Here is a 23,684-nt window from a genome sequence, read left to right on the forward strand (position 1 = left end):
AGCTTGATAGGAATGGAAGATTTTAACGAGAATCTTTAATCAGGAGGGAGAGGCTGGAGAGGTTTCGGGAGGGAATTTAAGAACTTCACACCAAGACACAGCCATTACTGATGGAGTAATTAAAATCAAGAGGCCAGAATGATATCTCAGAGGTTGTGTTATTGGAGATTAGAGATTGGGAGAGACAAGGCCATGGAGGGATTTGAAAACAAGGATGCGAATGTTAAAATCAATGCATTACCTGACCTGGACCCAATGTAGTTCAGTGAGCACAGGATGTGGTGGGCGAATAGCAGACAGGCAGTGGAGTTTTGAATAATTACATGTGACTGTTGGGGTGGGGTGAATGTGAGAGGTTGGTCAGGAATGGTTTGGAATCATCCAGTTTAAAGTGTCACAGGCAGGGATGAGGGGTGAAGTGGGGATAGGTGACATTATGGAGATTGAAATATCTGGTATTAGTGATGGTGTGGATATGTGGTCAGAAACTCATCTTGGGATCAAATCTGACACGGAGATTGTGAAGAGTGTGGCTCAGCTTCAGGCAGTTCCCAGGGAGAGGGGTGGACTCAGTAGTTTCTGAATAGAATTTGTCATGGTGACTGAAGACAATGGTTTTGGTCTTCTGAATTTTTAACTGGAGGGAATTTCTGCTCATCCAGTACTGGATGTGGGATAAGCAGTTTGATGATTTAGTAAAAGTGGAGGAATGGAGAGGGATGGGGCTGAGGTCGAGCTGGGTGTTGTCAGTGTACATGTGAAAACTAACACGGTGCTTTTGGATGATGTTACCAGTGGCAGCTTGGAGACGGGAAATAGGAGGGGCCAAGGACAGATTCTTGGGGCACACCCAGTTCAAGGACTTGGAGAGGAAAAGGGAGGTTGGAGATGGGGAAGTGGTTTGCAATCACTTTGGGGTCAAAGGTTATTTTTAGGATGGTTGATGTCAGTGGATTTAATGATGAGCTGAATAGAACCAAGCAAGAGAGAAAACTCAAAAATCTCAGCTAAGGTGGAGAAATTGGACGATCAGCAATTTGGCGAGAAGAGGATCAAGGGAGCAGAAGGTGGGTCTCATGAAGAAGATGTGCTCTGAGGAGGTTGAAGATGGGACAGAAACTGGAGAAAGATATGAGTTCAGGGCTCAGACAAGAGGGAATGTGAGAGATAGTCTGGTCCAATGGTCCAGCAGCAGGGAGGAAAGCAGGAGAAACAGCTGTTCAGGTTATAAGAACAACGAACAAAGAAAGAAAGAAAATTACAGCACAGGAACAGGCCCTTCGGCCCCCCAAGCCTGCACCGACCATGCTGCCCAACTTAACTAAAACCCCCTACCCTTCCGGGAACCATATCCCTCTATTCCCATCCTATTCATGCACTTGTCAAGACGCCCCTTAAAAGTCGCTACCGTATCCGCTTCCACGACCTCCCCCGGCAGCGAGTTCCAGGCACCCACTATTCTCTGTGTAAAAAATCTGCCTCGTACATCTCCTTTAAACCTTCCACCTCGCACCTTAAACCTATACCCCCAAGTAATTGACTTTTCCACCCTGAGAAAAAGCTTCTGACTATCCACTCTGTCCATGCCTCTCATAATCTTGTAGACTTCTATCAGGTCTCCCCTCAACCTCCATCGCTCAAGTGAGAACAAACCAAGTTTCTCCAACCTCTCCTCATAGCTAATGCCCTCCATACCAGGCAACATCATGGTAAATCTTTTCTGTACCCTCTCCAAAGCCTCCACATCCTTCTGGTAGTGTGGTGACCAGAATTGAACACCAGAATTCCAAGTGCGGCCTAACTAACGTTCTATAAAGCTGCAACATGACTTGCCAATTTTTAAACTCAATGCCCCAGCCGATGAAGGCAAGCATGCTGTATGCCTTCTTGCCTAACTTCTCCACCTGCATTGCCACTTTCAGTGACCTGTGTACCTGTACACAGGTCACAGGTACAGGCCTATCAATACTCTTAAGGGTTCTGCCATTTACTGTATATTTCCCATCTGTATTAGACCTTCCAAAATGCATTACCTCACATTTGTCTGGGACATTTATCTCAATCTTAGTGACAAAGAAGCTCCTCACACTTGTTGTTATGAGGTGAGGATGGAGGAGACAGGGAAGAGAGAGAGAGACCTTCAAAAGGAACTAACTTGCGTTTGAGATATTAAAAGATTTGCCAGTGTGTGCTTAAGTTTATCTGAGTTTTACCCAGAATACTAACCAGCACCTGTAACTGCGATGGAATTTATTATCAACAACAATAGAAAAGACCGCAATGAACATGTTTACATTCTGGGTGTGACTAACAGCCAAATTCAATTCACTTGTGAATCCGTCGATGTGTCAGCAGGTTGGATTTCTGAGTGAAGCTCTTCCCACACACGGAGCAGGTGAACGGTCTCTCCCCAGTGTGAATTCGCTGGTGGACAGTGAGATGAGATGATCGCCTGAATCCAGTCCCACAGTTAGAGCACCGGAATGGTCTCTCATCAGTGTGAATACGTTGATGAAGCATCAGGTCCCTGGGACGTTTATAGCAGTTCCCGCAGTCTGAACATTTGAAAGGTCTCTCCTCCATGTGAACTTGCCGGTGTGAAATGAGTTGAGATGATCGCCTGAACCCTGCTCCACACTGAGGGCATTTGAATGGTCTCTCGTCAGTGTGAACACGTTGATGGAGCATCAGCTCACCAGAACATTTATAGCTTTTCCCACAGTCTGGGCATTTAAAGGGTCTCTCCCCAGTGTGAACTCGCTGATGTGTCATGAGATGGGATGATTGAATGAATCCCTTCCCACACTGGGAACAGGTGAACAGCTTTTTCTCAGTGTGAAGTCGCTGGTGTATCAGTAGGGTGTATGACTGAGTGAATCCCTTCCCACACACAGAGCAGGTAAACGGCCTCTGCCCAGTGTGACTGCGTTGGTGAATTTCCAGCTCATATGGATAATTGAATCCTTTCCCACACTCCCCACATTTCCATGGTTTTTCTCCAGTGTGACTGCGCTTGTGTCTGGACAGGACAGCTAATCGTCTGAAATCTTGTCCACACACACAACACATGTATGGTTTCTCCTCACTGTGAACGGTGCTTTTTCCTTCCATGTTCAAAATATTTTCCAGTTCTGATAAATTGGGTGACTCCATCAGATCCTGATGTGATGTTTGGTACAAGTTTCCTGACTGCATATCCTCCTCTTCTAAAACCCTGTGAAATTAATTTAAAACAGAAAAAAGGGAGTGAGCTCGAACCCACAAAAACACGTTGTGAAATTGAGCTGAATGAATCTGGTAATTTGTGGGGCAGGCGCTCGGAAAAAGTGACCATAAAAATCGCTGGATTGTCAAAAAAACAATTGATTTACTAATGTCCTTCAGGGAAGGGAACCTGTCACCCAGTCTGGGTCTCTCAAGACTCTGGGCACTGTGGGAGCAGGAGAGACATAACGGTGGACACGCAGGAGGTGAAGGAACCAGATTTCAGATCAGCCATGACATCAATTGGTCACATGGGATTTTTAAAAATTCATTTGCAGCACATGGGCATTGCTGGCCGGGCCAGCATTTATTGCCCATCCCTAGTTGCCCTTGGAGGGCAGTTGAGAGTCAGCCACATTGCTTTGGCTCTGGAGTCACATGTAGGCCAGACCAGATAAGGACAGCAGATTTCCTTCCTTAAAGGACATTAGTGAACCAGATGGGTTTTCCCAGCAATCAACAGTGGTTTCATGGTCATCATCAGGTTCTTAATTCCCGATATTTTTTATTGAATTCAAATTCCACCAACTGCCGTGGCGAGATTCGAACCTGCATCCCCACAACATTAGCTGAGTTTATGTATTGATAGTCTAGCATAATGCCACTTGGCCATTACCTCCCCAGTGCAGGTAATGTCTTGAGATGGATAGAAAGCTGGTTAGCATATGGGAAGCAAAGAGCTGGCACAAATGCGTTATTTTCTGATTGGCAGCCAGTGACTAATGGGGTTCCACAGGGATCAGTGCTAAGACCCCACTGCTCACATTATATATTAATGACTTGGACAAGGGAACTGAATTATCTCCAAATTTGCAGATGATACAATGTTGGGTGGGAGGGTGAGCTGTGAGGAGGATGCAGAGATGCTTCAGTGTGATTTGGACAGTCTGAGTGTGTGGGCATATGCATGGCAGATGCAGTATAATGTGGATAATTGTGAGGTTATCCACTTTGGTAGCAATAATAGGAAGACATTATTATTGAATGGGTGTAAATTGAGAGGGGTGGATACTGAGCGAGACCTTGATGTCCTTGTCCATCAGTCACTGAAAGTAAGTGCGCAGGTACAGCAGGCAGTGAAGAGGCAAATGGTATGTTGGTCTTTATAGCGAGAGGATTTGAGTATAGGGATAGGAATGTTTTGCTGCAATTGTATAGGGCATTGGTGAGGCCACAACTGGAATATTGTGTGCAGTTTTGGTATCCTTATCTGGGGAAGGATGTCCTTGCTATAGAGGGAGTACAGCGAAGGTTTACCAGGCTAATTCCTGGGATGGCAGGTCGAACAAGTTGGTTAGGATTATATTCACTGGAGTTTAGAAGAGTGAGAGGGGACCTCAGAAATTTATAAAATTTTAAACAGGGTTAGACAGGGTAGATTCAGAAAGAATGTTCCCAATGGTGGGGAAGTCCACAACTAAGAGTCATTGTTTGAGGATAAGTGGTAACCTTTTAGAACTGAGGTGAGTGGAAATTTCTTCACCCAGAGGGTGGTGAATGTGTGGAATTCACTATCACAGAAAGTAGTTAAGACCAAAAAGTTGTGTGATTTCAAGAAGAAATTAGATATAGTTCTTGGGGCTAAAGGAATAAAGGAATATGGAGGCAAAGGTGGATCAAGATATTGAATTTGATCACCCATGATCGAAATGAATGATGAAGCAGGCTTGAAGGGCTGAATAGCCTACTTCTGCTTCTAGTTTCTATTTTTCTAATCTCTCCGAACTTGAAGAACAAATACCTGAATAATTAACTCCAGCTGGTTATAGGGCTACTAACAGCAGCAAAAACACACCACAGCTATCAGAACGATCAGAGGTCAGTCTTGGATGTGATTAACTGTTCAGTAACTGGGGAATCTACCTCCAGAAGACTTGTGAACTCGCTGGTGTCTCATTAGGTTTTGTGACTGAGTGAATCTGTTCCCACATATGGAGCAGGTGAACGGCCTCTCCCCGGTGTGAACTCGCTGGTGTATCAGGAGATCAGATGAGTTAGTGAATCCCTTCCCACACACGGAGCAGGTGAAAGGCCTTTCCCCAGTGTGAGCACGCTTGTGTTTCAGCAGGTGAGATGAACTGCTGAATCCCTTCATACACACAGAGCAGGTGAATGGCCGCTCCCCAGTGTGAAGTCGCTGATGAGTGCGAAGGTTGAACATTCGACTAAAACTCTTCCCACACATGGTGCAGATGAACAGACTCTTCCCAGTGTGGCTGCGCTGATGTGCTTCCAGCTGGGATGGAGAACTGAATTCCTTCCCACAGTCCCCACATTCCCATGGGTTCTCTATGGTGTAGATGTCCTCGTGTCTCTCCAGGTTGGATGATTTAATGTCTGTATATTTCAAATATCCTGTAAAAGGAGTTTACAAACATCATCACTGTCAATACAGGATAGAAATTCAGAACAGACATTTCTAGTTGCTACGGAACATGTTTTCCTCACTTGTTCTTATGAAGCAATAAATTCTCATCCCACACCCTCGGCCTTGTGCTGGAATCCAAACTCTAGGGAGACCAAGCAACTCATATTTTATCTGATTGTCCTGTATTTGAGTCCACTGTGCCAGGCTGCATGGCGTATGGGCGCTGTTTCACCCACAAGATGGATGTGTGCAGCACCCTCTTCCAACTGTTCTGGCTGCCAACCAGCCCCTGTCCACCCACACAGTTCCAGCAGCACCGCACACAATACTGCTCACCTGCTCCGACAGACTCATGAAGGATGTCCTTTCATTTTCTCTGAGAGTTGGTCAGCCTGGCAAACCCAGTGTGAAATATCTTCACAAATCTTTTCTCCCACCCTCTATTCTGGTTGGGTTCAGTTCTTTTGTACAGAGTGAAAATAAAACCAATCAATTATTTTCTCTCCTGGTCACTGCAGGGAGCTGCAGCTTTTTACTGGGGGTGTTGGGGCCTCCAGCGGGTGTTTGTGAATCCTCCCCGCCCACCTCCCAGGGTTTCCTTCCTTCCTTCCCAGAGATCAGAGTCCTCATTGATTTGAGGCCAAAGTGTAACCTCTTATTTATTGTCCCCCTCCCCCATCCTCTGATGTGAACCATCCTCCAGTGGCTGAGCCAGGATGGGGCCGTTAACCTGGGCCTGTTCCCGGGAGGGAGGGAGGGAGAAGCCCCGCAGCTGCAAACCAGGGAGCTGACAATGATTCTGAAGGGTTTGCGGATCCACAAAGTGTTTCCAAATCCTCCCAGCCACCGCCTAACGCTGACTCCGCTTCTCCGGGACAAAGGACTCTCGCTCCCGAGGCGAACAAAGGAATTGCGCATGCTCCACATTCGGACCGAGTGTCCGGCCTCACCAGCCGGACCGGACTGCGCATGTGCCAGATCGCAATGTCCCGGGGCAGGGTGATTGACAGCAGCTCCGGACCAATAGGAGGAGGGGGGCGGGCCTAGAGGACCGAGGGGGGGCAGGTCCGCCAACCAATCAGGGTGAAAGAGGGGCTCCGACTGAAGCATGCGCATTACGGGTAATGGCGACGGCGAATACTTATTACCTCGGATCCGTAATTTGTCAGCGGAAAATCGCCGACCGGTGGGTACGATGGAACCGGCAAGTGGACGGGAAGGCTTCATAAACAGGTTGTGCGGATACGTAAACTCCCCCCAAAATTCTCCAATTACCCTATTTGCTTCGAGCGGGTCAAAGATCCCTGTGATCGGCCCACGCATAAACGGCCTCCATCTTTATTGGGGGCAATATGCGGCAGTGCGCATGGGTGATCGCCATCTTTGTAGGGGGCAATATTGTCAATGAGTGGGAGGAGCTTGTTCCCCATTGTTCAGAATGGAGACAACTTGTCCATCAAACTGCATCAACCCTCTGAGTCCCAATGTCTTATTGATGAGGCAGAGCGGTGGCAGAGAAGGAAAGAAATCACAAAATGCTTTATAAATATTTTAAGGGCAAGAGGGTAATCGGGGAAAGAGCAAGTAGGTTGGTAAGTTAGGAATCAATTGCCAATTGGGCAACCTGGGTGTGGAGCCAGAAGATGTATGTGAGGTATCAAATGAGTTTTTTGCATCTCTGTTCACTGTGTGGAAGGACAATGCAGGTACTGGGTGCAGTTCTGTTTGGAACACTCTAGGAAGGATGTGATTGCACCAGAGAGGCTGCAGTGGAGATTCACCAGGATGTTGCCTGGGCTGGAACATTTCAACTATGAAGAGAGACTGGTTAGGCTGAGGTTGTTTTCCTTAGAGCAGAGAAGGCTGAGGGGTGACCTAACTGCGGTGTACAAGAACAAAGACAAAGAACAAAGAACAATACAGCACAGGAACAGGCCCTTCGGCCCTCCAAGCCCGCGCCGCTCCCTGGTCCAAACTAGACCATTCTTTTGTATCCCTCCATTCCCACTCCGTTCATATGGCTGTCCAGATAAGTCTTAAACGTTCCCAGTGTGTCCGCCTCCACCACCTTGCCTGGCAGCGCATTCCAGGCCCCCACCACCCTCTGTGTAAAATATGTCCGTCTGATATCTGTGTTAAACCTCCCCCCCTTCACCTTGAACCTATGACCCCTCGCGAACGTCACCACCGACCTGGGGAAAAGCTTCCCACCGTTCACCCTATCTATGCCTTTCATAATTTTATACACCTCTATTAAGTCTCCCCTCATCCTCCGTCTTTCCAGGGAGAACAACCCCAGTTTACCCAATCTCTCCTCATAACTAAGCCCCTCCATACCAGGTAACATCCTGGTAAACCTCCTCTGTACTCTCTCCAAAGCCTCCACGTCCTTCTGGTAGTGTGGCGACCAGAACTGGATGCAGTATTCCAGATGCGGCCGAACCAACGTTCTATACATCTGCAACATCAGACCCCAACCTTTATACTCTATGCCCCGTCCTATAAAGGCAAGCATGCCATATGCCTTCTTCACCACCTTCTCCACCTGTGACGTCACGTTCAAGGATCTGTGGACTTGCACACCCAGGTCCCTCTGCGTATCTACACCCTTTATGGTTCTGCCATTTATCATATAGCTCCTCCCTACATTATTTCTACCAAAATGCATCACTTCGCATTTATCAGGATTGAACTCCATCTGCCATTTCTTTGCCCAAATTTCCAGCCTATCTATATCCTTCTGTAGCTTCTGACAATGCTCCTCACTATCTGCAAGTCCTGCCAATTTTGTGTCGTCCGCAAACTTACTGATCACCCCAGTTACACCTTCTTCCAGATCGTTTATATAAATCACAAACAGCAGAGGTCCCAATACAGAGCCCTGCGGAACACCACTAGTCACAGGCCTCCAGCCGGAAAAAGACCCTTCCACTACCACTCTCTGTCTTCTGTGACCAAGCCAGTTCTCCACCCATCTAGCCACCTCCCTCTTTATCCCATGAGATCCAACCTTTTTCACCAGCCTACCATGGGGGACTTTGTCAAACGCTTTACTAAAGTCCATATAGACGACATCCACGGCCCTTCCCTCGTCAACCATTTTGGTCACTTCTTCAAAAAACTCCACCAGGTTAGTGAGGCATGACCTCCCTCTCACAAAACCATGCTGACTATCATTAATGAGTTTATTCCTTTCTAAATGCGCATACATCCTATCTCTAAGAATCTTCTCCAACAACTTCCCCACCACAGACGTCAAGCTCACCGGCCTATAATTACCCGGGTTATCCTTCCTACCGTTCTTAAATAACGGGACCACATTAGCTATCCTCCAATCCTCTGGGACCTCACCTGCGTCCAGTGACGAGACAAAGATTTGCGTCAGAGGCCCAGCGATTTCATCTCTCGTCTCCCTCAGCAGCCTCGGATAGATTCCATCAGGCCCTGGGGATTTGTCAGTCTTTAAATTCTCTAACATACCTAACACTTCCTCCTTTGCAATGGAGATTTTCTCCATCGGTTCAACACTCCCCTCCGAGACACTCCCAGTCAACACATCCCTCTCCTTTGTGAATACCGACGCAAAGTATTCATTTAGGATCTCCCCTACTTCTTTGGGCTCCAAGCATAATTCCCCACTTTTGTCCCTGAGAGGTCCGATTTTTTCCCTGACAACCCTTTTGTTCCTAACGTATGAATAAAATGCCTTGGGATTCTCCTTAATCCTGTCTGCCAAGAACATTTCGTGACCCCTTTTTGCTCTTCTAATTCCCCGTTTGAGTTCTTTCCTACTTTCTTTGTACTCCTCCAGAGCTCCCTCCGTTTTTAGCTGCCTGGACCTACCATACGCCTCTCTTTTCTTTTTGCCCAGTCCCTCAATTTCCCTGGTTATCCACAATTCTCGAATCCTACCCTTCCTATCCTTCTTTTTAACAGGCACATGCCTGTCCTGTAGCCCTAACAACTGTTCCTTAAAAGACTCCCACATGCCAGATGTGGATTTACCCTCAAACAGCCTCTCCCAATCAAGAGCTGCCAATTTCTGCCTAATCCCACTAAAGTTAGCCTGCCCCCAATCCAACACCTTACCCTTGGGACACCACTCATCCTTTTCCATCACTATCCTAAAGCTAACAGAATTGTGGTCACTATTTGCCACATGTTCCCCTACCGAAACTTTGAAGACCTGACCGGGCTCATTCCCCAGTACCAGGTCCAGTATAGCACCCTCTCTAGTTGGGCTATCTACATATTGTTCCAAAGAACCCTCCTGTACGCATTTTACAAATTCCTCCCCATTCAGAGTCCCTGCTCTCAGCGATTTCCAGTCTATACCAGGGAAATTGAAGTCTCCCACTACAACAACCCTATTTTTCCTGCACCTATCCAGTATCTCCTGACATATCCGTTCTTCCACTTCCCTTGGGCTGTTGGGGGGCCTGTAGTACACCCCCAACATAGTGACTGCGCCCTTCCTGTTTCTAAGCTCCACCCAGAGTGACTCGTTACACGACCCCTCTGAATTGTCCTCCCTCTGCACCGCTGTAATATGCTCTCCAACTAATACTGCTACTCCCCCACCTCTTTTGGCCCCTCCTCTGTCTCGCCTAAAACACTTGTACCCCGGAATATTCAGCTGCCAGTCCTGTCCCTCTTTCAACCAAGTCTCTATCACCGCAACCACATCCAAATTCCTCGTGAGCATTAAGGCCCTAAGTTCATCTGTCTTACCTGCTACGCTCCTTGCATTGAAGTATAAGCACTCCAGACCTCCAGGCCCAGTGAGGTCATCCTCCCCCAGAGTGCTCTTCTTCTTTGCCAGCCTTGTCCCAGTCCCAAGCTCATCCCCAGCCTCTACACTTGTAGACCTAATATTTTGATCCCCTCCCCCCTGCCATACTAGTTTAAACCCCCCCGAACTGCACTAGCAAAACTCCCAGCCAGGATATTCGTGCCCTTCCAACTTAGTTGTGACCCGTCCTTCTTGTACAGGTGCCATCCTCTCCTGAAAACTTCCCATTGATCTAGGAAAATGAAGCCCTCCCTCCTGGACCAGTCCTTTAGCCAAGCATTCAATTTTACTAACTCCTTATTCTCAGCCTCACTGGCACGAGGCATTGGGAGCAGCCCAGAGATGGCCACCCTGGAGGCCCTACTTTTTAGCCTATTTCCCAACTCCCTGAATTGCTCTCGTAGGATCTCCCTGCTCTTCCTATCTACGTCATTTGCACCAATGTGTACAATGACATCCATTTCTTTATCTTCCCCTTTTAATATGCCTCCTATCCGCTCGGAGACATCCATGACCCCAGCACCAGGTAGGCAGACTACCATCCTGGAGTCCCGTTCGCACCCACAGAATCGCCTGTCCGTGCCTCTAACCGACGCATCCCCCACCACTATTGCTCTCCTAACCCCTCTCTTTCCTTTCCGGGCCACAGAGCCTGACTCTGTGCCAGTGACCTGGTCACTGTGGCTTACCCCTGGAGAGTCATCCTCCTCCACACTATCCAAAACAATATACTTGTTTTGGAGTGGGACAACCACAGGTGACCCCTCCTCTAATTGCTCACTCCCCTCCCCTCTCACACCTGTCGCCGAGCCCTTCCTATTATGAGAGACAGCCACTGGAATACTCTCTGGTACGTTACCCTTCTGACCTTTACTCCTCCTAACTGTGACCCACGTGTCTTCCTCCCGATGCCCCGGTGTATCTAGTTGCCTATAACTCATGTCAATTATTCTCTCATTCTCCCTGACTAGACCAAGGTCAGCAATCTGCAGCTCCAGTTCCATGACACGGTCCCTCAGGAGCTGCAGTTCCACGCACCTGGCACAAATGTGAACCTCTGGGAGGCTAGGTGTTTCCAGGAACTCCCACATCCCACACTGGAAGCACCGAACTGGCCTATCACTCATAGTTACCCTTATCCGATACAGGTTTGGATAAAAATAACTTACCTTGCCTCGCCCTTTCAGCCTAAGCCCTGTGAGCCAAAGCCCTTAAAGCTCACACTCTGCTGCCCACTCCCGACGCTGCCCGCTGTATAGTGCGGCCGGCTTTTTATGCTCCAGTCGAACAAAGAGGTCGAAGCCACCAGGTAACTGACTTTTATACTAAGAACTCAACCTACCAGAATCCCCTTCAGCTGACCTCACTTCCTTTAATTTAAAACCTTGAAAAAGCCCGCGAAACAAACAAGGAATACAATTAAATAAATAAATAAATCAGTACTTTGCTTACCCTCAGCACTCCTGCTAAGAATCTCTCCCTCAGTCCTGCTCCAGTCGAACAAAGATTATGAGGAACATAGATCAGGTAAATTGGAAGGAACTTTTCCCCTTCGTAGAAGGGTCAATAACCAGGGAGATAGATTTAAGTTAAGGGGCAGGAGGTTTAGAGTGGAGTGGAGGAAAAACCTTTCACTCAAAGGGTGGTGGGAATCTGGAACTCACTGCCTGAAAGGGTGGTAGAGGCAAAAATCCTCACATTATATAAGAAGCATTTAGATGAGCAGGTGAAACACCATAGCATTCAAGGTTATGAACCAACGACTGGAAATGGGATTAGGATAGATAGGTGCTTGCTGGCCGGCACAGACATGATGGGCCAAAGGGCCTCTTTCTGCACTGTAGAACTCTATGACTAAATGGAGGGAATTTCTGTGCATCCAATACAAGATGCCAGATAAGTCAGGATGATGTGTGACTTGAAGGGAATTTTGGAGGGATGATGTTCACATACACCTATTACCCTGGTCCTCCTCGGTGGTGGAGGTTGGTGGTTGATTGATTTGTAAGGAAATAAAATTCCCTCCCATCACCCCATGTCGCTCCACTTCTCACCCTCTCCCTCCCCTCCCATAGAGAAGAGCCTGGTGTAAGTCCAGACAAGGTGGTAGGTTCCCATTATCAGTGAACCAGTTGAGTTTTTCACAACAATGTCAGTTTTCATGGTCACATTTCCCTAGCGCCTGCCCCACAAATTACCAAATTTGTTCAGTTCAATTTCACAGCCTGCTTTTGTGGCTTCTTTCTCATTCCTTTTTCTCTCTTTTGAAAACTCAAACTAATCACATCAGAATCTAATAGAGTCACCCAATTTATCCAAACCTGAAATCACTGTGTTGTAAACATGGAAGGAGAAAGTACCATTCACTGTGGGGAGAAACCGTCCGTGTGTTGTGTGTGTGGATGAGGCTTCATCTGACTGTGGAACCTGGAGAGACACAGGACACCCACAGCATGGAGAAACTGTGGAAATGTGAGGACTGTGGGAAGGGATTCAGTTCCTCAGTTATACTGGAAACTCATCAGCTCGTTCACACTGGGGAGAGGCCATTTACCTGCACCGAGTGTGGGAAGGGATTCACTCATTCATCATATCTGTTGAGACACCAACCAGTTCACACTGGGGAGAGACCGTTCACCTGCACTGAATGTGGGAAGGGATTCACTCATTCATTGTATCTGTTGAGACACCAACCAGTTCACACTGCGGAGAGACCTTTCAAATACACAGACTGTGGGAAAGGCTACAAAAGTTCTGGGGAACTGAAGCACCATCAACATGTTTCACACTGACATGAGACCGTTCAGGTGCTCTCACTGTGGGACTAGGTTCACACAATCATCCGACCTCACTGTACACCAGTGGATTCACACTGGGGAGAGGCCACTCACCTGCAAAGAGTGTGGGAAGGGATTTGCTCAGTTGTCCTCTCTGCTGACACACCAGTGGATTCACACTGGGAAGAGACCATTCACCTGCCCTGTGTGTGGGAAGGGATTCATTAATTGATCCAACCTGCTGAGGCACCAACACGTTCACACTGGGGAGAGGCCGTTCACTTGCACTGAGTGTGGGAAGGGATTCACTAATTCATCCCACCTGCTGACGCACCAGCAAGTTCACACTGACGAGACTGAACTGCGGGAAGTGCAACAAAAGTTCTGGGGAACTGCTGTCCCATCAACAAATCCACACTGACTAGAGACTATTCAAGTGTTGTCATTTTGGTCTGAGTTCAGGTAATCTCATCTCACTGTACACCAGTGGATTGACACTGAGGAGAGAATGTTCACTTCCTCTGAATGTGGGAAAGGAGTCACTCATTCGTCTCATCCACTGAGACCCAGTGATTTCAGAAATAAATCAGAAATACACATTGTATTTTACTTTTAATCACAGCCACTACTGAACCATATTCTTTGGGGTCTGTTTCTACTACTGATGATAAACTCCAGGCCAGTTATGTTTTTAATCTTCTGGTTAAAAGTTAAATAAATCAGCTTTATGTTAAGCTGAGTGTCAATCTTTTTGATATCTACAACATGTTAGGAGGCTTTGAGGTGCTCTGCCCATTCCCTCTTTCCTGCATCCTCACACCCAATAACAAGTGTAAGCAGCTCATATAACTTCAAGATTGTGAACTCGCAATGAACTACCTCCACTATTTCCAACAGCCCACCAGAAAAAAACCTGCCTCTAAAGTTCCTCATTGACTGAGCCCTGAACCTGCATCTTTCTCTGGGTTTTCTCACCATTTAATTGGGACCGACAATGGAGGTGTTTTTACCCATCATTCCCCTGGTTGATACCCCTATCCACAGCACAGGAGAGCAGTGGGCAGGCCTGGTTCTGCCCTGTGTTTGGAACACCCGCAGTGTCAGCCATGATATGAACAGACAGTTTTCTCTCGGATCCACGATGGGTAAAGGGGGGATGGCGGGAGCAATGGATCTGTGGGTGGACGAGATTCTCCGGAAACATGTTGTGTAAACTGCAAATCCCAAATGAGAAGCTACTGAGTGGACACGAGCGGAATTATCCTGGTGACAAAGCTGGAGCAGGAGGAGAGAATGTTGTGAATTTCTATCCTGGATGGATTTCGGAAACTCCTTTTACAGGGGGTTAGAAGAGGAGGATTTACACACAGCAATCTCAAAATAAAGGTTCATCTCTACAGGGTGGCAGAGTGGTTAGCACTGCTGCCTCACTGTCTGTGTGGAGTTTGCACATTCCACCTGTGACTTTAGGGGTTTTCTCCAGGTGCTCTGCTTCCCTCCCAGTCAAAGATGTGCAGGTTAGAGGATTAGTGGGGTAAACATGTGCAGTTGCTGGCGGTGGGCCTGGGTAAGATGCCCTTTTGCAGAGTCAGTGCAGACTCGATGGGCTGAATGGCCTCCTTCTACACTGTAGGGGATTCTATGATTGTTCGGATACAGGTCTTCAAATGGGATGGACAGGTAGATATGGACAGAATGTTTCCACTGAGACATGAATACACAGTAAATAGTAGTAAATTCAACCACTTAAACCCAGACACCAAATCCAGGGACCACTTACACCCAGACACCAAATCCAGGGACCACCTATATCGTAACACCAAACCCAGGGACCATTTACACTGAGACATCAAATCCAGGGACCACTTACATTGTGACACCAAACCCAGGGACCACTTACACCGAGATACCAAATCCACAGGATCATTTACACTGAGACACCAAATTTAAGTAATAATAAAAAGACATCTAAGCAAGCAGCCAATGCCACAATAAAATAAAGCTGCTTTCAAACTGCGGAGAACATGTTTTTAAAAAATACATTTCTTAAAGGCACACTGGCGTCACTTTCTTGAAAACATAAAGGGTGCAATCTTCGCCAACAAAAATTATATTTGTCAAAAGAGTCTGATGAGTTTGACTGCAATCTTCCCAAACTCAATTTCTTTAGCAATTGGGAGATTTGTGTCGGTGGGGGAGGGGTGTGGAGCTTTTGCATGCCAGGGAAGCCATCAAAATCAACGATGATCAGAACATTTCAAAGGCTCTCACATGCAGTACGTGTGGTGGAGTTTTAATAAACAAGATTCCAAGAGAGTTAATTGATCCAGAAAATAACAGATTTCTTCTGCAATATTGTTCTACAATGGGTGGTTCACAAGAACTGCAGATGTGTGTAAAGTGAAACATTACAGTTCAATTTGTCACACCCACACGTAGAACACTCAAACAGAAGAAGCTTGTGGTTTCTTTTCTTCAGCTATCTGAGAGTAGAAGCAAAAACCGTGTTAAATATTAATCTTTGAGTTAGATATCCAGGTCAAAGCTTCTGGTGTAAGATTTCTTACGAGCTCGGGGCAGCCGATGGTGAAATGGTATTGTCATTGAACAAGTAATCCAGAAACCCAAAGTCATGTTCTGGGGACCTGGGTTCAAATCCCACCAAGGCAGCTGGTGGAATTTGAATTCAATAACAAAAAAATCTGGAAATGAACTTTTAATGAAACCATTGCCGATTGTTATAAAAAACTCATGTCCTTTAGGGAAGGAAATCTGCCACCCTTACCCGGTATATTCCACATGTGACTCCAGATCCACAGCGATGTGGGTCTTTAAATGGTCCAGCAAGCCATTCATTTCAAGGGCAATTAGGATTGAGCAATGAGTATGGACAGAGTAAATAGTCAGAAACTGTTCCCACTCAAGAGAGCACCAAGAACTAGGGCACAGATTCAAAGTATTTAGCAAAGGAGTAAGAGTGATGTGAATAAAAATGTTTCACTCAGAGGGTGGTTGGAATCTGGAACAAACTCACTGAGGTGGTGGTGGAGACAGGCTCGATCGAGGTATTTAAAAGAAAATTAGATTGCTATCCGAAAAGAAAGGACGTGCAATGTTAGGGGGATAAGGCAGGGAAGTGGGACTGGGTAGAAACTAGAAGCAGGAGTAGGCCATTCAGCCCTTCGAGCCTGCTCCATCATTCATTTTGATCATGGCTGATCAACAATGGTATTTCAGAGCACTGGGAAATCTTCCAAAAAACAACTGACACCAACATCAGGAGCATTTCACCAAGCACCCAATGTCTTCAATAGATTTATAGGATTGATGAAAGATCAGAGTTTAATCTGGGAGGTGAACCAGACAAGAACATAAATAATCTTGAGTACGAAAAGGCCCAAATAATGTTCCAGTCAGTAACAGGAGATCAATCATTCTCCTCTTATTGAAGAAATCAAACATTCAAAACACTGTGTCTGAATCAAAGCTGATTTAGTCAGGATTTATACAGAACACCACTGCATACCCCAGCTTTCATGCTTATTAATATCAGCAGCAACAAACTCCAACTGTGAGAATGAACATGGATCAGTCCTGGATGTGATTAACAGCAGCAATAACAGCAGATTCTAAATCCAATCCCTTCAGTTACTTGTGAACTCGCTGGTGCCTCAGCAGTGTGGATGAACGACTGAATCTCTTTCCACACACTGAGCAAGGAAATGGCCTCTCCCCGGTGTGAACTCGCTGGTGTGTCAGCAGGGTGGATGACTGAGTGAATCCCTTCCCACACACTGAGCAGATGAACGGCCTCTCCCCAGTGTGACTCCGCTGGTGATTAAGTAGGTTGGACATCCAAGTGAAGCCTTTCCCACAGAAAAAGCAGGTGAAGGGCCTCTCCCTGGTGTGAGTGACTTGGTGCACCAGCAGATCCGTCTGGCTTTTAAAGTACTTCTCACAGTCAGGACATTTAAACAGTCTCTTATCAGTATGAACAAGTTGGTGTGTCAGTAGGTCAAATGAACGGGTAAATCCCTTCCCACACACGGAGCAGGGGAACAGTCTCTCCCCAGTGTGAGTGCGTTTATGGTTCAACAGATCATTTTTCCTTTTATAGTTTTTCTCACAGTCAGAGCATTGGAAAGGTCTCTCCTCACTGTGGATTCGATGGTGTGACAGGAGGTGGGATGGGTTTGTGAAGTCTTTCCCACAGACGGAGCAGGTGAATGGTCTCTCCCCAGTGTGAACACGCCGGTGTCTTAGAAGGTGGGATGATTTAGTGAATCCTTTCTGACACACAGAGCAAGTGAATGGCCTCTCCCCAGTGTGACTGCGGTGATGAATATGTAACTCAGATGGGTAATCAAATCCCTTCCCACAGTCTCCACATTTCCACGGTTTCTCCCCAGTGGGACAGCACTTGTGTTTTGACAGGTTTGATGAGCGACTGAAACCTCGTCCACACACAGAACATGTAAACACCTTCTCCCCATTGTGAATGGTGCTTTTTGATTCCATGTTCAGAAGCCGATGATGTTCAGGCCCTGATGAATTGGGTGTCTGTCAGATCCTGATGTGATGTTTGATCTGTGTTTCCCACCTACAAATCATCCTCTTCTAATATGCTGTAAAATTAATTCAAAAAGGAGAAAAAAACAGTGATAAACACAAAGGTAGGTTGTGAAATTGAGCTGAATGAATCCGGTAATTTGTGGAGCCGGCACAAGGAAAAAGTGACCACGAAAGCTGCTGGATTGTGATTAAAAACTCAAATGGTTTGCAAATGTCCTTCAATTCAGGAAACCTGCCACCCAGTCCAGATCTACACAAGAATTCAACCTTAATGGGAGGAGAAAGTTAGAGATGAAACAGGGAGGGAATGAACGGTAAGGACTTTATACATCTACAACTGGACAAGAACTTTGACAGAACCTGCCAAACCACAACCTTCACCAACTCAAAGGATGCAGGAAAACTATCACCTCCAAATGTCGCTTTCAATCTCAAAACAACTTGTAATCCTGAGGTAACCTGTAACCTCCTGCATTTAAGGGGCAATTTAGCCTGGCCAATCCGCCTAACCTGCACACCTTTGGGGTGTGGGAGGAAACCGGAGCACCTCAAGGAAACTCATGCAGTCACAAGGAGAACTTGCAAACTCCACACAGTCACCCAAAGCTGGAATTGAACCCGGGTCCCTGGTGCTGTGAAACAGCAGTGTTGACCACTGTGCCACCCTGTGCCACTGTACTATTGTTGCTCAGAAATAAGTTTTAGGATTTTGGCCGAGTGATTGTGAAAGCAGTATACTACCAAGTCAGAATAGTGTGTGATTTTGAAGAGTAAATGCAGGTAGTGGGGTTTCCACGGACAAAATGCCCTTATCCATGTTGGAGAAGAGGTTTGTAGTTTTGGAAGCTGCTGTCAAAGGAGGTTTAGCCAATTGCTGGTAATTCTAGTAATGTCCATGTTCCAATTATTAATTTGAAAATTTTCTAAATGTAAATTTAATGAAAATCCCCAACAGAACTACTTTTTCCTTACTTGAAACACAGCTTTAAATGGTCCATTTGGTTCTAGATTCAGTTCCATGAGCAATGCCTTCAAATAAACAAAACCAAACTCTGCAGCTGCTGGAAATCTGAAATGAAAAGAGAAAATGTTGGAAATACTCATCAGGTTAGACAGCATCTATGGAGACAGAAACAGAGTTAATGTTTGCAGTCACCGACGCTTCTCTAATAAAACACATACCAATAGCTGCTGTTTAATGGGGCCGTGGATCCCACAATCCCCTGTGCCCCAGAAACAGCTCTATCCATCACACACATTTCCCATTATGACACTTCTATGTCAAGAGGGCGAGCTGTTTAAAAGTCATTAAGTTCCATTTTTGTGTGTTGATGTTCATTAAAGATAAGGATCGATTTCCCCCTCATTATGTATCAATTTCAGATACTTCGGTTGAGAATTTCCATTCCCCTACTTTCTGGTGGATAATGAATGCCTTGAGTACTTAGATTACAGTATAATTTGATTCCTAATTTTATTGACTGCACCTCTATCCCTAATTTTCACATCGCAGCAAAAAAAGCTCACTGTTCACAAATGAGGAGTTTCGATGGCGTGCGCTTTACCCACCATTCCTCGCGGTGGAGAATGTCCCCTATCCACAGCACGGGAGCGTTGTGTATGCGCAGTCAGGCAGTGTGTGGCGCATGCGTAGCGTGGATGACGGCAATGGGGAGCGACATTCCTCTGTCTCATCAGCAACCGGTAAGGATGCGGATACATGGAGGAAGGATTGGAACCGGCAGATGGACGGAGAGGGTTTCTAAATATCTGCTGAAGGTCTCAAACCTCTAATAGTAATCCGCAGGTCCCGTGTTTGCAGCTTCAGGTCTTTTTCCCGGGACGAGGCTCAGGTTAACAGCCGCCATCTTGATTCAGCAGGGAGCGGAGCGCATGCGTCGGTGTCTTGGTGACGCAACAGTGAGTGGGTGGGGCTTCAGCGTTTTCTGCTCCCGACTGGGTCCTCGTGACCGGATTTAACAGCAAACTGAGCAACAGGTTTTAAACAGCTTCACCCACTCCCAGGCTGCAGCCAATGTTTGCAGCCGAGAGGAGTCCATGGGCCATGTACATACTCCAGAAATTGTTTATTCCTGTTTGGCGCAAGAGTGGTAAGGTAATTGTGGCCAACCATGGCTTACAAGGGAAATTAGAGATAGTATCAGATTCAAGGAAGAAGCATTCAAATCGGCAAGAAAAAGCAATAGGCCCGAGGATTGGGAGCAGTTTAAAATTCAGCAAAGGAGGACCAAGGGATTGATTAAAAAGGGAAAAATGGAGTATGAAGTAAGCTAGCAAGGAACATAAAAACTGACTGTAAAAGTTTCTGTCGATAAAGAGAAAAAGATTGACAAAAACGAATGTTAGAAATGGGAGAATTCATAACGGGGAATAAAGAAATGGCCGACGAATTAAATTTGTACTTTGCTTCAGTCTTCACAAAGGAAGACCTGAATAATATACCAGATTGCTGAAAGAAACATGTTTTAGTCAGGGGCTGAAGGAAATCAGCATCAGTCGAGAAATGGTTTTGGGGAAATTGATGGGATTGAAGGTGGATAAATCTCCAGGTCCAGATAACCTTCATCCCAGAGTACTTAAGGAAGTGACCCTGGAAATAGTAAATCCATTGGTGGTTATTTTCCAAAATTCTTTGGACACTGGAATAGTTCCTGCAGATTGGAGGGTAGCTAATGTAAGCCCACTATTCAAAAAGGGAGGGAGAGAGAAAACAGGGAACTATAGACCAGTGAGCTTAACATCGGTACTGGGGAAGTTGCAGGTGTCTATTATCAAGGATTTCACAACTCGGCATTTGGAAGGCAGTGGTATAATCAGATAAAGACAGCATGGATTTACAAAAGGGAAATCATGTTTGACGAATCTATTGGAATTTTGTAAGGATGTAAGTAGTAGAGTTGACTGAGGAGAACCAGTGGATGTGGTTTATTTAGACTTTCAGAAGGCTTTCGACAAGGTCTCACATAACAGACTATTTTGTAAAGTTAAAGCACATGGGATTGCTGATAATGTCTTGAGATGGATAGAAAGCTGGTGAGCAGATAGGAAACAAGAGCTGACATAAATGAGTCTTTTCCATGGTGCTGGTGTCCTTGTGTCTCTCTCGGTTAAACAATCTGTTCAAGCCTTGTCGACACAAAGAGCTTGTGTATTGTTTCTCAGTGAGGGAATCAAGGTTAATGGGGCAATGTGGAAAAGTGGAGTTGGGGATTATATTAGATCAGCCATGATCTTATTGAATGAGATCAAACAGTGTCATCACTGATCAGTCAAGAGGTGTTGTGGACCAGGCCCAATTTAAGATTATTAATTAGACTCACAATGTGGCTCACTTATGCTGACTAGAAGATCCATATATCCCGACTCGGGGTCTGGTTCACTCCAGGCAAAAGCAACTTTCCAGGAAGTCTTGCTACAGCTGTACAAGGGATTGTTAAGACCACACCTGGAGTATTCTGTACAGTTTTGGGCTTCTTCCTTCAGAATGATATACAAGCATTGGAAGCAGTTCATAGAAAGTTCACGAGGCTGATTCCTGGGATGAAGGGTTGTCTTATGAGGAAATGCAGAGCATGTTGAACCTTAACTCAGTGGAGTTTAAAAGAAAAAGTAGCGACATTATTGAAACAAATAGGATTTTGAGGGGGTTTGGTAGGAGCTGCGAGGTGGATGTTTTCTCTCATGAGGAAATCTACAACAGTTTAAATAGATGGAGATGAGGAGGAGTTTCTTCTCTCAGAGGGTTGTTAGTCTTTGGAATTCTGTTCCACAGAGAGCAGCGAAGGCTGGGTCATTGAATGTATTCAAGGCTGAGTTGGACAGATTTTTGACCAACAGGAGAGTCAAGAGGAATGGGTAACTGGCAGGAAAGTGCAGTTAAAGCCAGATCAGGTCAACCATGGTCTCACTGAATTGCAGAGCAAGCTTGATGGGGTAAATGGCCTCCTTTTTACTCCCATTTCTTATGATCTCTGACTCCAGGACAGCAAACAATGAGCATGAATCTCGGAGCGTGTATATTAGGTAGAGCAAAGTGAGAATGGAGGGAGTGTGTGTGGAATGGAGATTTACAGATTTTGGGGAATGAGAGAGGAAAGAATGTTCCATGGAAACTCGAATTGTCTGTTCTGAATGTCTATCCTTTACTGATACTAATGATCTTTGTAAACTCCTTCTCCAGAATATTAGAAGGCGAGGATTTGCCTCAACTCAAGATCTGACAGAATCTGCAATTCACTTGACCTGAATATCATCGGACATTGAATCTAAAAGCAGAAATATTGGTCTGTTCTGTCTGCCTCAAATTTCAGTGTGATTGGAAAAGCACCGAGATGTACACACACCCAAGTGAGAGTGTTCCAGTGCACTGACTGGAGAAAGCTTTAATTAGCGATACAGCTCCACAAGCACATTAGACCATTCACAGCGTGCAGAGACTGTACAGGTGTTCTGTGTGGACGAGGCTTCAACTGACCATCCAACCTGGAGAGACACAAGGACACCAGCGCCATGGAAAAACCATGGAAATGTGGGGACTGTGGGAAGAGATTCCAATCCCCGTCTGCACTCGAGAAACATTGACGCAGCCACACTGGGGAGCGCCCATTCACCTGCTCCAAATGTGGGAAGGGATTCACTCACTCATCGGCCCTCCTGACACATCAGCGAGTTCACACTGGGGAAAGGCCGTTCATCTGCTTTGTGTGTGGAAAGCGATTTTGTGATTCATCGGCCTTATTGGCACACCAGCATGTTCACACTGGGGAGAGGCCATTCACCTGCTCTGAGTGTGGGAAGGGATTCAGTCAATCAGCCAACCTGCAGACACACCAGCATGTTCACACTGGGGAGAAGCCATTCACCTGCTCTCAGTGTGGGAAGGGATTCAGTCAATCAGCCAACCTTCAGGCACACCAGCGAGTTCACACTGGGGAGAGGCCATTCACCTGCTCTCAGTGTGGGAAGGGATTCACTCGGTTGTCCAACCTGCAAACACACCAGCGAATTCACTCTGGGGAGAGACCGTTCACCTGCTCTGACTGTGGGAAAGGATTCAGTGATTCATCCAACCTGCTTACGCACCAGCGAATTCACACGGGGGAGAGGCCGTTCACCTGTTCTGACTGTGGGAAAGGATTCACTAATTCCTATAACCTGCTGAGACACCAGCGGATTCATACTGGCGAGAGGCCATTAACCTGCCCTGCTTGTGGGAAGGGATTCATTAATTCCTACAACTTGCTGATACACCAGCGAGTTCACACTGGAGAGAGGCCATTCCCCTGCTCTGTGTGTGGGAAGGGATTCACTCAGTCATCCAACTTGCTGACACACCAACGAGTTCACTCTGGAGAGAGACCGTTCACATGCACTAAGTGTGGGAAGGGATTCATTCAGTTATCCCATCTAACGACACACCAGTGAGTTCACACTGGGGAGAGACCATTCACCTGCTCTGTGTGTGGGAAGCGATTCACACAGTCATCCACCCTGCTAACGCACCAGCGAGTTCATAAGTTGGATTCTGCTGTTATTGCTGCTGTTAATCACATCCAGGACTGAACCATGTTCATTCTGACAGTGGGTGAAGTGGGAGGGTCGGAGGGTTTCTTTCTGCTGGACTGGCCGGTCGCACGACTTTGCTTCCAATGGGCTGATGCTCTTTGAGCCTGGGAGAGCACATTTCCACTGAAATGATTCACAAAAGCTGACAAATTCATTTAATCCTGGATAGTAAATAGTGTTTTTCCTACCACTACAGCTCGATCCAAAATAATACTTTTGTCTCAGTTCCATTGAGTGTCTCTCCAGTGCCTCCATGTCCTAAATGGAGATCACTAATTTGGCAGAGTTCCCAGTGTTGTGTAACCCTGGTTTTAAACAAGTTGAA

At 46.3% G+C, this 23,684-nt stretch overlaps 2 protein-coding genes across 2 annotated transcripts in view; one reads left to right on the forward strand and one right to left on the reverse strand.

The window, feature by feature from the left end:
- Positions 1–17,812, reverse strand: part of LOC144487361 (uncharacterized) — a 29,892-nt gene extending 12,080 nt beyond the window's left edge. Inside the window, exons 1-8 of the mRNA XM_078205446.1 lie at positions 17,802–17,812; positions 17,298–17,531; positions 16,895–17,180; positions 12,623–12,701; positions 5,128–5,619; positions 3,881–3,900; positions 2,330–3,075; positions 793–966 (exon numbers count right to left, since the gene is read on the reverse strand). Coding sequence (XP_078061572.1) covers positions 793–966; positions 2,330–3,075; positions 3,881–3,900; positions 5,128–5,619; positions 12,623–12,701; positions 16,895–17,180; positions 17,298–17,531; positions 17,802–17,812 — 2,042 coding nt within the window. The remainder of the gene's footprint in view (positions 1–792; positions 967–2,329; positions 3,076–3,880; positions 3,901–5,127; positions 5,620–12,622; positions 12,702–16,894; positions 17,181–17,297; positions 17,532–17,801) is intronic.
- The window catches only part of LOC144487357 (uncharacterized), a 78,834-nt gene extending 55,616 nt beyond the window's left edge, over positions 1–23,218 (forward strand). The window contains exon 5 of the mRNA XM_078205442.1: positions 22,564–23,218. Coding sequence (XP_078061568.1) covers positions 22,564–23,218 — 655 coding nt within the window. The remainder of the gene's footprint in view (positions 1–22,563) is intronic.
- Positions 23,219–23,684: the final 466 nt, after the last annotated feature.

The sequence above is a fragment of the Mustelus asterias genome, unplaced genomic scaffold, assembly GCF_964213995.1.
Source record: "Mustelus asterias unplaced genomic scaffold, sMusAst1.hap1.1 HAP1_SCAFFOLD_753, whole genome shotgun sequence".
In the NCBI taxonomy this organism is placed as follows: domain Eukaryota; kingdom Metazoa; phylum Chordata; class Chondrichthyes; order Carcharhiniformes; family Triakidae; genus Mustelus; species Mustelus asterias.